General features: G+C 42.8%; 1 protein-coding gene across 1 annotated transcript in view; it reads right to left on the minus strand.

The window, feature by feature from the left end:
• Positions 1–16673, minus strand: part of LOC306776803 (disks large homolog 4-like) — an 86763-nt gene that overhangs the window by 67995 nt on the left and 2095 nt on the right. Inside the window, exons 3-4 of the mRNA XM_079267650.1 lie at positions 14931–15756; positions 14085–14181 (exon numbers count right to left, since the gene is read on the minus strand). Of these exons, the coding sequence (XP_079123776.1) occupies positions 14085–14181; positions 14931–15756 (923 nt within the window). The remainder of the gene's footprint in view (positions 1–14084; positions 14182–14930; positions 15757–16673) is intronic.

Consider the following 16673-nt stretch of genomic DNA (forward strand, 5'->3'; position numbering starts at 1 on the left):
GTGTGTGTGTGTGTGCGTGTGTGTGTCAGAGTAAAGCCAGGCGTTAGTCACGCTTGGTGAGATATGAAAGAGCAGGGGATCCTCTGCCGTAAGGGACTACTCTCGCACACACGTGCTTCATCTCTTCTCTCGTGTATTTTCATCACGCTCCTTCTCAAAGCAAAAATTCTGACTCTCTGAAAACTGTACCAGTATCTTAAATTAAAATTTGAGATCAACAGAAAGCTAATGTTCTTTAAATAACTAAAACTATGGTTGGAAGAACGAATAGCAAATTCATTATTTGAAAGAAGAAGCCATCCATCCAAATCAAAGTTATTCTAAATGTTTAAATTGAAATATCTTCAATACATCTAACAGTGTAAATATGTTAAATCTGTAAAGATGTGAGAAGGAGGAAAACCCTTAACCGACTTCTCCAGGGTTTTGAGTTCGTAAAGTCTCTTCAGTAAAAATAAACAGACCTGAGCAGAAATAGAGGAACAGATTCATCTATTTTGATTGTGTTGAGATGTCTGACCTAGTTAAGGTGTGTTTGATTTATCTTCTCAGTCACTTATACGTACTCAGCAATGGACACATTACTGGCAAGGTAAAAATGAATGTAGCTCACCCTCATGTTCATAAAATGTACTCTCCTCTCCCCTCTATGCACTGTGTGGGTTGAAACTGTCTGCTCTGCTGCTCTCTCTTGTTGTAACTTACAGTACTTTCACATGTGATTCCAATCAAACTTTATGTTTTCTGTGTCAGTGACTGCTTACCCTACAGGTTCAGTATCCTTTGGATTTGATCAATTCTGATTACAATTCAGCTAATCAACTCCAGTAAAGGCATAACAGAAACCAAAATACTCTGGAAGAAAAAAGCATCATTCTATCGGCAGTTAGCCTGCCATGAACTGTCATTTTGTCATTAACTGCAATGTAATTTGGGATTCTTTTAATTCAAAGGAAAAATAAAGAGAAACATTTAAATATTCTTCATCCTGCCAAACATACATTTCTTCTGAGACCTACAGAATCGCCGGCGATCCAAAATCTGTGTAACAGATGGTTTTAAACCAAGAATTGCTGCATCAACGTATGAGGCATAATAGAGCACGGAGACTGCCATTGGGGATGGCCATCATACACTTCCATCATAATGTTTTCACAATATATTTTAATTCATTGATTAATGAATTGGTTTTTATTTCTGATTGATGACTAGAACAGCTTGATACACACCACTGAGCTTCATCTCAAATCATTTTTCAGGTCACCAAATTCAGATGATGTGGACGCCCCTTCATATACTGTTGACATATCTGCCCCTAAAGATCCCCTGCCCTTCCTAGAAAAGACAAAAAAGGTCTCTGTGGGTGAAAGTCATACACACCCAACCCTTCATCTTGCGCAGTAACTCTTAAGGGTAAATGAATTCCTCCTCTAATTGGGTAAAATAGCCGACTGGCCAGTTTGTGTGGAAGAGTGATAAAATGTAAACAAAATGCGATGTCCAGTAAATTGAGCAAACTTTAGGACACTGAACTACTTTCCTTGTTGACAGTTCATCTGAACTTGTTTAGTTACACCAGCATCATTATAAATTCAGCCGTGTAAAAATAACAGTGAGAATGATTAAAGGTTTGTCATCCCACACTGATAATACCACTCAACAGGGCATGCAGTTGTGTTTTTCCTTTTTCCATTTTGTTAGAGTTATACAGTAACAGTTAAATTGCTACTTTCATTTTGTTTATTTGTTTGTTTCAATGCAAAGACAGCACTTATTGCAGTTGCCTCACATCCAAAGCTTTTCAGCAGAAACCACTGGAGCACAGGTGAAGCAGATGTCTGTTCAAAGATAAGCGATTGGCTGCTAACTCCATGTAAATTAAGAATGGGTCTATGTTTACATCGCACTATTTTGTCACAAAATTAGTTTTAAATACTCCAAGCAAGGCATGAACAACAATATACAGCCAAATGTGAACCAATTGCACATACTGTGGTGAATCAAGTTAAGTATTGCATCAACCCAAGCCATTCCTGATGTATGGATATACAGAACACAGAGCAGTGGTGACCAACATGCCCATCCCTCAAAAATCTCATCTACACATTAAAGCCCTGAGCAACTTCTTATCATCCTCAGGACACACTCTGCTGTTACCCTCTCCAGCTATACTTGTAGAGGACAAAATCTCTCTCTCTCTCTCTCTCTCTCTCTCTCTCTCTCTCTCTCTCTCTCTCTCTCTCTCTCTCTCTTTCTCTCTCTCTCGCTCTCTCTCTCTCTCTCTCTCTCTCTCTCTTTCTCTCTCTCTCGCTCTCTCTCTCTCTCTCTCTCTCTCTCTCTCTCTCTCTCTCTAGCTCCAGCCTAACAGTTGTCTCTCGGCCTGCCTCTATCTACCGGGCTGTCATGGTGAGGTGATCTAATGGGACAGAAGTGAGGTCTATACACTTTATTATGCTGAACTGGACAATGCATGCTCAGATACACGCAGTCCAATGTTGGATCTTCTAATATCACGGTACTGTCAGTGAATTTGTTCTTACACCAGCCTCTCTAGGATAAGGGTTATAGGTTAGCAGTCAAACAATAAAACAAGACAAGTTTAAATAGCCATTTATGAAGCCCTCTGTTAGGTTAGCTGTGTGTTTAATGGCGATTCAAAGATGCAGCACAGTGGGTACCAACAGTTCCGCCACATCAAAGGCACATCTTAAGCGCTCGGGTGGAACTTTAATATTTCATGTGTTGATTCTCCGCTCAACAGTTCAGAGTACTTTGCAAGATGATGATTGCCAATTTTAGCCGAAGCTCATTCACTTAGCATGGCCTGGTGTTGCGTAATTAGTGAGTATATTCGTAAGGGATGAGGTGAGAGTAATTTAATGATGGGTTAGAGATGTCAAAGATCTGTCAAGGGGCTACAGTTTTCACATTCATCATAGAATAGCCAGGGAGGGAGGCGGATGTGCAGAGGAATGTTATTTTTATTTAATTTAGTTGTTTTTTTTCAACTGGGTTATTACAAAATAACTGCTGTACGTATACAATGCAGAGATTCCAACAGAGCTAAACTTTCACAACTTCAGACTGTGGGAAGAAAAGAAGAGCACCAACGGCAAACACAGGACGAATATGCAAACTCCACAACCGCCCGCGGCGTCTAACATCTTCTATGCAACAGTGCTACACTATTCAGTGCACCACTGCCATCAACAATTCTACAGCTAACTTGCATATGACAGGGTAACAAATAATACAGGGATACTGTGGCTGAATATCAAACCGCAATACTTTTTTGGTACCATACGATTGTCAGGTAATAACAATGACCTTGAATTCCTGCTATATACTGTATATATATTAAGTTTTTGAAAAGTTGTCTGTTTCCACTTTAACATAAAGTTACTTTATGAATTAGATTTGTGGTATACATACAAAAGCTTTAAATAACTTAAATAACTTTTACAGGTGAATTCAAATTAATGAAGCATCAGATACCATAGTTGAAGCAAAGGGGCTTACAATAAAGATGTACAGCAGAACACAAACACCTCTCTCTCTCTCTCTCTCTCTCTCACTGTCCATTACTTTACTTTTACCCCTACATGTCTCTCTCTCTCTCTCTCACACACACACACACACACACACACACACACACACACACACACACACAGCTTTCTACCTACCTTGCATCCAAACATCAGAGATATGGTGTTGTTGGTGCATGCTACTTTGCAGTGGCAGAACATGTGGCTAACGTTAGCTAGCTGGTTCCACGCTGGGGGGCATCCTAGTCCTCATACACACATTTCACACTCACACACATCCACACACGCACACATGCACATGTACATGCATGCGTTCTGTCAACCACGCTCCATCCCACAATCTCCCGACTCTGCCGGACCACCCCCCCCCCCCCCCGCCCCCTGGCCACTGCCCCCCCCCCGCCCCCACCACCACCACCACGCTACGGTCCTCAGCTGTGGCAGGCCGGCGTCCTCTCCCTCGCACTCTTTACTGCTCTCATCTTCATCATCATCTTCATCTGTGTAATCCTCATTGCTGGTCAGGATGCAGGGAGCAACATGGTCCACTGTCTACGTGTGCGTCAGTGTGTCTGACACGTGTCAGCACATGTGTTTGTGTTTTCAGAGTGTTGTTGTTGTCAGAATGTATGGGTCAGTCTGTCTGTGTGTGTGTGTGCGTGAATGTGTGTGCGTGTGTGCGCGCGCAAGTGTGTGCATGTGTGTGTGTCAGTATGGATGTGGTCTCTCTTGTCCTCCTCTGTAGCAGTAGTCCCAGTCCTCTATCTCCTCTCTCTCTGGTATGAGTGTGTCTCTCTCGTTCCATCGCTCCCCTTCTCCCTCTCCCTTTCTCTCCCTCTCCCTTTCTCTCTCTCTCTCTCTCTCTGGCTTGTTCACTCTCCCTGGCTTTGCTCCACTGCCTCTCTTGGCCAGCCTCTCAACAGCAAGATCAATGAGAGACAGAAAGAAAGCGAAATATAAGGAGAGACCTGCACACCGAGGTGGAGGGAGGATTAAAAATGTGTCTCTCCAGTGTCCCCCTATCTATCCGTCTCTCTCTCTACCTGCTGCAGTGATGCTCTGCCTTGTGTACCAGTAGTTACATTCCAGTAAACACACACTCTCTCTTTCTCTCTCTCACACACAGACACACACACACACACACACACAAAGAGCGAGGAAGGAGGGGAGTACAGTATTATACGGGGTAGTGAAGATTAAAGTGACCAAATATAACATTGATAAAGAGAGCCGGGTAGAGAGACATTAAACGTGATTGAGTGAGGGAGAGACAACATTGTTACATCATCCGGGGTCACAAGCCATGATCTATTTCAAACACACACACACACACACACAATAAAGGGGTGACTTGCTCAACGACATTTGAACACAACACAGTTGGAGCAGCCATTCATGCCGAAAACAGCCCTGCGTTTAGACGAACGCAGAGGGCTGTGATGGTGGGGGCTGTTCATTTAGGCACCAGCGAGACATGAAATATGATGTTGACAATATGATGATATCATGGCGGGAATTACTTTATCGCATGGTAAACAGTACACAGCACCATTAGGTTACAAACTAATCTGCCCGGAATGTGTGCTTGCATGTATTTGATTGGCCACTGCAAGACCTTACAGGTCAGGACAGGTTCAACTTTGTTTGCTCGACAACCTTGCATTTCTTTTCCTGGGGCCTGTGTTTGCACCCCTGCGGTGTCGCCTGGCTGGCCTAATTAAAATGAATGAGATGGCTGCCCTTTTTCAGTCAGTCTTAGCACTGGCCTTAGGTGTTGGCTGTATCCACTCGTTTGTAGTGTACTTGTAAAATTGAACTGTAGCTTAAGAGCAGCCAATGAGCCCTTTATGCAGCTGAACTAACAAACAAGGCTTAGCCTATTTAGCACCTGAATGATTTCATAACAAAATAGGTGCATAAGACATGCTACTATTTTCAGCTGTTTACTGTAAATATTAAGGTAAATACATTTTACACACTCCTAAAATAGGGTTATTAAACTCTCAGTCAGAGAGGTTATTAAGTTTTGATGTACTAATAAGACGCCTACCAAACTATACATGTGCCAAAGAAATCCTGAGTCAGTATATTTGGTCACAGCTTATCACACATTCGATTCTTACTTCAATATTTGGTCAAGCATTCAACACTTTATATGGTCTAAAACCACACCAGAGAATTTGTCCTCATTGCTATCTATGTGAACCTAGTTGAGTTTTTTTATTTTTATAACAGGAATATGAGGAGATGAGAGGATTTATGGGAGATAAAGGGCAGAGGAAGTCAAACAAGTCAGAGCGCACTCTTTAACCGAGGCTCTTGATGCTGACGGCTGGGCCATCTGGGCCGTCTTACACACAGAAACACAGACCCAAACACACACAGTAGTCTCTCTGTGGTTGCCTCCGACTTCTCACCTCCACTGGGAAACAAACAACACAGCATGAGCGAGAAGAGGACAGAGAGAGGGAAACGTAGCACGAGAAAGCAGAAAGTGAGGCGAGGGCAAACAAGCAAACTGAGAGTGATTCTAAGGTCACCGACGGGGAACCGTCAGGAATTGTCAAAAAAGTTGAATCAATCCACAATCCAAGACGACGCCCCAAGTTAAACTTAAAGCTGGTAATCAGTTATGGTTCCAACAGATACAAGATAAAAGCCTGGAGGAGCCAATTAAGTCTGGAAGCTGATGCAGGTAGACAAGCCATATCAATAATGCAGTGACGTGAAAGGTTATTCTGAGCACAGCAGGGACTTGTGTAACTTTGTGCATCAGCACTTTTCTCAAAGACATGTACAACTTTCTGTGTGTTCTGTGTAACGCATCAATAATTCATGAATAATTAATATATTAATCATGTTGCAAAGCTTCAAATCTCTCTGTACATTATATCTCTGGAAAGTGTTCTTTATTTACAGATACATTTCTTGGAGGAACACTGGTTTGCATCCAACTCCAGTAAGATATTTTTCACAATATTATCTTGTATCCTCATATTTCTTAATGTCTCATGGACGTTTGTTATTTATATAATTGCTTATGCGTTTGTAATCTTTCAGAGTTAAATGTGGGCTCATTTCAAGTTTATTGGTTTATTGAGTTTATTGGTTTGTTGGCAACATTTTTGGAGCTCTACACTTGCTTTGAAGTTTTTCCACTGAACATCTTGAATATAATTACTCTTCAAACATTGAGGCCAACTACCCAGCGCCTCTATTTCTTTCAAATAAACATTTGCTGTGGGCCTAAGAGTTATTCCCAGGAGTGTTAGAGTAAAGACTAAATATAAGAGCTCTCATGAAATGATGAAAGTGGTGCCTGACAATAAATATATATAATATATATGTATATATATATAAATTTATGAAAACTCATGTATTCTTCTGGAAAACCAGGAAGTTATTTTTATGTTTTCAAAGAGTCAGCTTTGGGTCAAGTGCCAGTCTTCCAAAAGTCTTGGCTTTTCTGTGTTTGGCAAGGAACAGATGGAGATGTACACACACACACACACACACACACACACACACACACACACACACACACACACACACACACACACACACACACACACACACACACACACACACACACACACACATTCATACATCTGGGATAGCCACAGGCGTTTTGGCTCATATGGCTCATAACATAATAATGTGAGGTTAAAAATAGAATCTAATGTCACATTTACAAAATCACACATCAAATCACTAAAGTATAGACAAAAATGAATAAATAAAGAACTGAATACATGAGATAGAAATAAGAGAGAGAGACAGAGACAGAGAGGATGCGACCTCATGAGCCTAGCAGGCATGCACTGCATGTTAACATTAGTAGGTCAGCCAGCACAAAAATAACTACACTGTGTGTACGTGGTAACCTCATACACTAGCCAGTAGTGGCGGATTCTCTATTCTACACATGAACCAATCTCCATACATCAACATTTCAAATGTGGTTACGTGATCAGCTTTAACCAGCTGTGTATTCAGTTTCCACATGAGTGAATTCTCCTCTCTCTCTCTCTCTCTCTCTCTCTCTCTCTCTCTCTCTCTCTCTATCTCTCTCTCTATCTCTCTCTATCTCTCTCTCTCTATCTCTCTATCTCTCTCTCTCTCTCTCTCTCTCTCTCTCTATATATATATATATATACACACAAAGTATATATCTCTCGTCCTCCCTCTCTAAAATGCTGTGCGGGGACACGCAGACTGCTGCTGAAACCCTGCAGCTACAAATCTGTGCAGCAGAAAAGTTCGTGGTTTATCTCATTCATGGCCTGTCATTTATTGAAAACTTTATAACACCAAAGGACAAGTAGCAAGTGTCAAGAGTGTCAAGTCTCTGCAGAATTACAGTTTGAGCACACAACATGTTGATGTGTTTGTCATACATACAGTGCCACTATGTGGTAAAACACAGACACAGCAGTACCTGGACAATATGCTGTAAATATTATTTTTATGTCAATCATGCAAAATATGAACTTTGCATTTTTAATTTTTGCCGACATAGAGACGGAAATGAAGGGGCTTATAGCATCTTATGTTCTTCAAGAAGGTCTATATGAGCTGTAAGATGGCAGTAACAAATGGCAGGATCTGGAAGTAGACTGGCTGAACACATGTATTAAATGTATATTTAATATTAATTACTGTAGTCATTTTTATTTAAAAAACAGAGATTACTTGACTAGCTATTGATAAATAACAAGAGTTGGGCTATAGCCATATAATGTCCAATTTTTTAATGGATGTAAACACAGCGATTGTTAAAACAAGGTGACCGCAATTAATAGGGCCAAATATTAAACAGCCTCGCCGCTGTCAATCTCATCAAATCATCATTTCTACCGCAACTGTTGCATTTATACTAAAGCTCAGAGAATTACAAGAGGGACATTTTTATCTGTTTGACCCACAAGACACATGTAGAACGGACCTTCTCTCTAAACTATCGTGACAGGTCAAGGGCCACGGCTTCACAAAGCCATGGTGAGTCGAAGCTTTTTAATTTCCCCCCTGAAAAATGAATGATAAGACTAAAGTGAACTGAACTGAACTCAGTTGACTGCCTGGTTGTGTGTGTGTGTGCGTGTGTGTGTGTGTGTGTGTGTGTGTGTGTGTGTGTGTGTGTGTGTGAGTGTGTGTGTGTGTGTGTGTGTGTGTGTGTGTGTGTGTGTGTGTGTGTGTGTGTGTGTGTGTGTGTGCTGCTCTGTCTGTATTCAGGCATGACTTGGGCTGATCTGTTTCATGTTAGCTTGCTCGCCTGTTTGCTGTGGTGGCTAAACAATAGGAGGTAAACAATAGGAGGTAAACAATAGGAGGTAAACAATAGGAGGTAAACAATAGGAGGTCACACAGCTAACAACGTCCTGTTCCTGTGAAAACAGAAAAATGGACTTAGCTGTGGCCAGATTCATGCTGAGAAACAGCTTCAGTTAGCAGCACTCTAGCTAAGGGTAAGGGTCCTAAATATACTTTGGATCAGCTGAAAAGAAAACTTGAAGATTAAAATATTTGAAAATGTTTAACTAAAACATTAATTCAATTAAAACAAATGAATTCACATGTTGGGGTTGATGTATCAAATCTACCAATTTGCAAGGCAAGACAAACAAAAAGTGAGAGTCTAAGAAGCAAAAGAGTGCAGCTAACATTTGATCAGGCTCTTTTGTGTCTCTTTTAAAACATACTGACATGTTTCCATGTTAGCGTTCGTTAGTGGATTTCTAGTGGACCTTCGTGTTTAACTGTCGTCAGGCTGGAAAGTGCAGAGAAGACGTCGTTGGTTAGCCGCTCCAGGGAATGGAGTGTTAGAAGACAGATATCATGAATGTTAAAGTCATGATCTCTGGCCCTGGAATAATATGTCAACCAGGATCGCTGATCTCTACAGTTCAGTGAAACCATGAATACAGGGTCAATACTCGTGTATGCAAAAACACAGCGCTAACAAAAGAATGCACCAACCTCTATGGTGTTTTACTTAAAGCACACATCAAAAACACAGAAAGCGGCCTGCTGGTCATTCATTCCGGACGTTGATTTAACCTCAGCTGACCTCTACCGTGATTACAAGACTCATGCCAATTCCCTCAGTGAACCCCGCAGCAGGTGAGTCAGAGAATGACTTGTAATTAGAGTGAAGTGACGATACGTTCCATTGATTGAGGAAGAACAGTTACGATGGTCCATCTTCACATGTAGCCCTCGCACTGACCCGGTAGGTGTCAGCCCTAGGCAGGGATATCTAAACACCTCCAGACTCTCAGTCCAATTCTTCACAACAGGTGTGGATCTCTCAACCTTTCGCTACGAGGGTCTCGTGAAGCCAGCTAACCCGTGACAGCAGCCCTGCAGTGCATTGCTGCTGCAGATGCGTAGCTCTGGGCTCAATAATCCTGCAGCTGCTTGGGAAGTTCTCTGCCTCCTCTGCTCTCATGCTTTCCCCGTTGATTCATTTAACCCCTCGTCAAGAGTTACATCACAGTGCCAGCTGGACAGTTGCACAGATGGATGGATCGGTGGAATGATGAAGCAGAGTTTTCTGACAAAATCCAGTAAAATAAGCCAGACACTTGTGCACTCACAGACTTGACCTCTCCTCTTCCTTCGCTCTTTGTGTGAGTCTATTAGCAGCCTAAGGTAAGCCTCTTCGGAGAGACTCTTGCTCTCTTGGAGCAGGCCGGTGACACTGAGTAAAGCTAAACAACAATCACACACTATTAACCAGGGTGGGATTTAAGACAGGATGAAAAGAGGATTGGACACAATGGAGAATCGAGTAACGATAGAAAATGAAATCTCCAAAAGCATAAATACTGCTGAATATATTTGTCTGGTGTTTTGTTCTGTAATCTTTAAGGTTGATATTTATGGCACGATTAGAGGTGTGCAACTGACCTTTTAGATTGGCCTGCACTTTCTGGTTGAATCTATTTGTATGATTGCTCGTATGTTTGCACTGGAAACACACTGAATTGTTGTTATTGTAACCAAGCGCGCCTCTGATCAACCCAGGGTTTATTTTAGTGCATTTAGGTCTTGATTCCTCAACTTGCTTTTCTATTTACCCAGAATGCACATAGCAATAGAGTCTAACAGGGTCAAAGAGAGAGATGGGAGGAAGAAATGAATCAAGCAGGATGAAGGAGGACGTACTGAAACATCCTCCAGCTGTAATGTAGAAGTCTTGAACTCAGGGAACCCCCTCCATTTTTCAATCCATTATCTTAATGAGATGAACAAGATTAATTAGATGAATGTGTGATGGAATTCCTGCAGTCTGTCTGTCTGTGTGTGTGTGTGTGTGTGTGTGTCTCAGTCCTCGGGCACTTTCTATCATTCATCACATCCCTTACCAGACCATGCAGCTTTTTCTGTATTGAGCTTAGAGTTGTATTGTTTTCAGATAGAATTGACATCTTTGCAGTGAGAGTTTGATTTACTGTCCAGCGTCAACCTCACAGTCCCTGTGTCGGCCATCAGGAGGAAAGGTCATCACGCTCCGAACAGGAGCATGTGCCCTTCAAGCAGACAATGGGGTATGAACCCTTAAGTACATGAATAAGCACAATCAAGACTGAGTCCATAATGAGATTAAGAGTGGCCCAAGACTAAGCCTGAAGTAGGATGTAACCACATTCAATTTAATTCTGTTACAGTAACTGTGTATAATACAATCACAGGTATCTCAGAACAAACTAAGTTTTTTCCGTCTTCGGTCGAGACACGTCATACAAACATTCAAAGCACCAACAGTTACATTCTCCATCCTGTACTCTCTCATGCATTTCTGAGCATGCACATATGTGCATTCTGTATGCTGATGGCGATGCCAGCCAAGTGCTCTCTCCTGCCTTGAGAACAGTCAGCCAGTCAGTCAACCAGCGGATCAGTCAGCTAGCTAGTCTCTTGAAGTGCGTGTCCCATCAACCCAGTTTCCCGTCTCTCCGGGTGTTGCCAGACCAACGGCTGAGCAACAGCCCGGCATTCCCATGAGACTCGCTTCACTGGAGGACATCCAGTTCCTGTAAGATATCAACTATAGCCTGTTTATTCACAAACTACAGCGCACCAATAACATCTGTCCAACAAGCAACCTGTCGCCAATTTGATATGGCCAATTGTTAGCAGGTGCACTTAGCTTCCCATCAGCCTGTAGTTTATCCTGAAATCCCCCTCCCCCAAAATACAGCAGGTCTCCGTCCCACTTTCAATTAAAATCATGTTATCTTGATAATCAAAAAAATAAATAATCATGTGATGGATTCACACATTATTCACACACAATTTCAACATACAAATTACAGTGTTGACTGTAATTAATTTAATGGATGAACGCCATCATGAGGGACACTTATCACAAAACCTTGATCATTTAGAAAATCGATCTGAGGCTGTACGTCCAACGTTTCCTCCGTCTTGCCTGCCATTCCCCTCTGCTCCTACTCCAGTCTGCTCTCTTCCTGTGTCTCACCTTGGTAGTGAGGATGCAGATGCAGTCCATCCTCACCAGTCCGACTGACAAACTTTCATCAAAACATCTTCGAGCCCCAACTTCCACCACTCAGCCGCTTGTTGCTTTTGGTGACATCCTTCTGCCGTCCGTCCGTCTGTCTCCGTCCCCTCCTGCACACCCTCTTCTTTCATCCCTCGCTTCCTCTCCTCCCTTTCTTTCTCATGTCCTCTCCACCTGTCCTTCCATCGGAGCAGCCAGACAGGACTTCTCCGCTAAAACAGAGGCCGTCTTCGGAAACATGGCAGCTGTCCCGGTGCACCGCCGCCCGCCCTCTTGTTTTCCAGCTGCTGTCTTCGCTTTATGGCAGCTGGTAGACACATTTTGATCTCAAAGAGTGCATGGTTCAGAAAATATATCCGCACACACGCAGAACACACTCGACACACACCGGAAAAATAAAATCAGCAAACATGCAGAGACAGGCGCAGAAACGCATACACATGGATGCACAGGCAAACACACACAGACAGACGTGAATGCACAGACATAAGCACACACACACAAATACTTATGCTCCACACACACACACACACACACACACACACACCACTCTCTGCCGTTTTATTAGGTCAGTCTCTGGCAGGAGTGGGTGGTTAGACTGAGTGAATATCAACAGAGGTATAGCAGTGGATGCTCTGCTTTCAACTTTGGGTTTTGGCGAAGTTCAAGTTCCGCACGCACCCTGAAGCGCCACACACGAATAAGGGATTTCATGTCACTCACTCAGGATGCCGGGCCTTCTCTAGATACACGACATCACCGACTGGACTGTATTTACTGTACTATACAAGACGGGCAGAGCAGAGAGAGAAAGCTGGGTGGAAAATGTCTCATATGCAAATGACTTGCATGGAACAAACACACACACATGCACACACTTTTGCATTTGTTTCTGTCCCTGTCCTACTCTACTTCTGTCCAGCTCCACCCTCCTCTGGCCCTGGACTCATGATGCTCACTGCCGCCAACAGAGATCTGACAGTCTGTCTGCGCTCCTTCATTTGTGCTAAATTAACATTATTGGGTCTCAATTACTTATACAGCCTTTCAATACAAGTAATCTCATGTATTAAAAACAGTTCAATCATGGATGATAAGAAAAATATGCACAAAATGTGATTCGCTTCATTTAAACTTTGGTCACTTAACGCAAAAGTCCCTTTTACAATACAAGCAGTATTCCGATGCACATACTGTACAGCACTGTATTGAAAGCTTTAGTACAAAGCAAAGTATGTGAATATCAGCACAAGTTGTGAGATGCAGTGTAAGCCTGCGTTCAAACAGCCCAAACCACAAAGAAACCATTTCAGACAAAAACCAGTCGCATGAGCCCATCTCTGGTCTCGTTCTGCTGACTCTACTGGAGAATAAAATGTGACTGAACTGAATTGATTTCCCTTGTCATATTATGTAATGCAATGTAAGCCAATTTCCAAAACAGCCAGCCTGCATAAACTGCAGCCACCAGCATCCTTTCCATAAACTGGTTCAAGAGGAGTCGGGTAAAGATTTATCCAACCCTAATTCTGACAAAAGGACGCTCGTGACAGCGTGTATCTTACGAGCAATGTTTAACCGACAATGCAGCACCACAGGGTAGCACAGGGTAGTACTTACTAGCTGACGATAATCTGAGCAAAATAAAATCTAAATATGACGAATCAGAACACGACGAGGCTATTAGGACCATACAAACTAGTACACACAGTATCTGCCACTTGACTATTTAAACGTCGAATGGGAGAAGTATACAGTGCATCACCAAACATGACAAGCTCTCCGAGGCACAAGGAGGAAATGGATGCTGTATTTTCATTTAAAAATAGTTTATCTAAGACTCAGGAGAGATACGTAACCTCACTCCTTTTCCAGAATCATGCCGCCCTCGTGTCATCTCAAGGTTACCACCCAACAACTGGATCACCAATCAACTTCGGATAGAGGGCGATACATATCATACGCTGCTATCAACTGTGGCGAGATTTCCAACACAATCAAAGCTGTCTTACCTTGTTGGGTGTCAGTGGGCCGGTAGCTGGCCTGGGGCTGGCTGGACCATGGCTAGGGCTAGTGCAGGTGACTTGTACTGGCCCGGGCCTGGTTGGACTACGAACAGAGATGAAGTAAAGAGGGAGTCTGTGAACTCTGAAAACTGTCAGTTATTATGCTGTACTGTTACACCTGAATTCCCAACAGCAAACAAAATGCAGTGTTGCATTATATCTGTCATTTAATCTGTGCGACATACATTTTCATTATAAAAAGCATGACGTTTAACCGCTGGCATAATTTTGTTTTCAATTAAAAAATATTTTGAGGGATGAATAAATAATATTTTGAGCTATTCGTAATTAAGTCAATGCAAATTGTGTTCATTTCTATCAGTGAAATTCAAATAGGTGTGAATTTGGTTTGTTAGTTTTGCTGTGTTGACAACCAAAGATTGTGTAAATCTCATTAGAAATGGGTCTTGTGTTTTCAGTTTTGGTGGAAATAAATAGAAGAAATGATTTAGATAGCATGAGTAGCATAGCTACAGTACAATACCTGACAAAGTGACGAAAAGGACCACCTGTAGTAACTTCAACTTCATCAATGAGAAATTACTGAAAAACCCATCATAGTTTGAGGCACACCGTTTATACTTCTACATCTGTCTCTATTCAAAGCAAATAAGTGGTATTGTGACAGAGTCAGCACACTGTTTCATCAAATTGTGACCAAAGTCATACTTAGTCCTTTCTTTTAAATGCTACTTCCACACTGAAGTAGGCATAATTAATCCATTGAGTGTGTTAAAATATCAGTTGCAAAGTACCCTAATATAAATTCAAACACATGGAAGTTGAACGTACCTCAGATGAGGAGGACCTGTGGGGCTGAACTTTCCCCGGTTGGGGCTCGTTGGACTCCTGCTGTGAGTGACTTTGCCTGTGGCCGGGTCCTTGCTGGTCGCAAGAGCTGGAGAGACTACAGTAGCGTCTGTGACTCTGTTGAGACCTGGGCCGGTGCTAGGAGTGGTCCTGGTGGGGGTACGACTGTCCGGAGTGGTTGGCAACACAAAGCCTTGGATGGTGCTGGAGACGAGGGCTGAGACGCTCACCAGGTTGAGGTCTGGAGAGACGGAGTCACTTTGGGGATTGGCGGAGCTGATGGAGCTTTTTGAAGAAGCGTTAGAGTTGGTGGCAGTAAGGTGTGGCTTTGTTCCATTCAGTGACGCTCCAGGAGCTGTTTTTATGGAGCCGGTGGGGGTCCCTACGCCATTCACCGTGACTCTGGGGGATGTGGCATTAGAGACAGAAGAAGGCACAGGAGTCTCTGATGCCAACGATTTGGAGGCTCCAGGTTGGTCAGGAGAGAGAGGAGCACGATACTTGACCTTGCCTGGCTCTGACTGAGGTGTAACGGACTGTGTTGTAAGGGAAGATGGCTTTGACGTGGATGTCTCGGATGGGAGTGGAGCAGCATGGGACTTGATTGACTTGGGTTTTGGGGACAGGGGTTTTGGCTGGGATGGTCCTCCAGAAGCCTGGGGGCTCAAGGGACCAGAGGAGGGCTGTGGCTGGGCTGGGAGCTCCGTTAGCTGGCTGCTAGAAGCAGTGAGGTCCCATGGACCGCCTGTCTGGTCCACAGCACACTTCATGTCTGCGAGGATGGTCAACTCGTAGTACTCCTGGATGTCTGAGGAGGAGGAGAGCAGAGATTAGAGCCGAGATGAGTGACTGAAAGGGTTTAGTGGATGAGTAAATGAGGTACTGACACATTGAAGAGATAGATTTATGAATTAATGACGAAATATCATCAAATATCATGCTCTGTATCCTTCTCACAGATACAGAGCATGATATTTATCACGGCAAAACTAACACTTTCTAGTTGAAGCTTCTCCAAACTCAGGATTTATATATCATGGTAAACTGAGTATGTTTGGGTTGTGGACACTTCATTGAACAAAACAAGAAAATGACACTTTGAGCTCAGGGAAGCTGTGATTGACATTCTTTACATTGTATAGACTGAAAAATGATCGAACTGATTTATCTATAAATAATCATCCATGTCTCCTAATCACGACTGTATAATGTGCATTGTATTCAGACACAGGCTAATTGAAGCTGATCACAAAAGGTCTCAGCTAATACACTGCTGACCTCTAGTGGCAGGACACTGCCACCACTGTTATGTACAACAGTAGCTCCTGAAGAATTAAAAGAGGAATAGTTCGTTCTACCGTCATTTCCCGTTTTAGGCACATCAGTGACTGTTACGACTAGAGGCTTCACTTCCCCCTCTCCGCATGCACAACTGACTACACCAAAGCATACACCTGGTTGCGAGCTCAGATAAGTTTGGTGGTCATTAAAAAGATGATGAAGAGGAAGAAAAACAGATGTCCAGTATACGTGGGAAGAGGACAGGGGATATACAGACAGTCGGAGGAGGATGTGCAAAGAGAAAAGGAGAAGAAGGTAAAGGGGAATTTAGCAGGACAATTCAATAATAAATGACCAAAAAAGAGGCGTCAAGGATGGAAATTACAAAGTACAGGAACACAAAATCACCTCCATGGACGAACAGGAGATATTCAAACAGGATTA

Source organism: Melanostigma gelatinosum (assembly GCF_949748355.1).
Source record: "Melanostigma gelatinosum genome assembly, chromosome: 4".
Lineage (NCBI taxonomy): Eukaryota > Metazoa > Chordata > Actinopteri > Perciformes > Zoarcidae > Melanostigma > Melanostigma gelatinosum.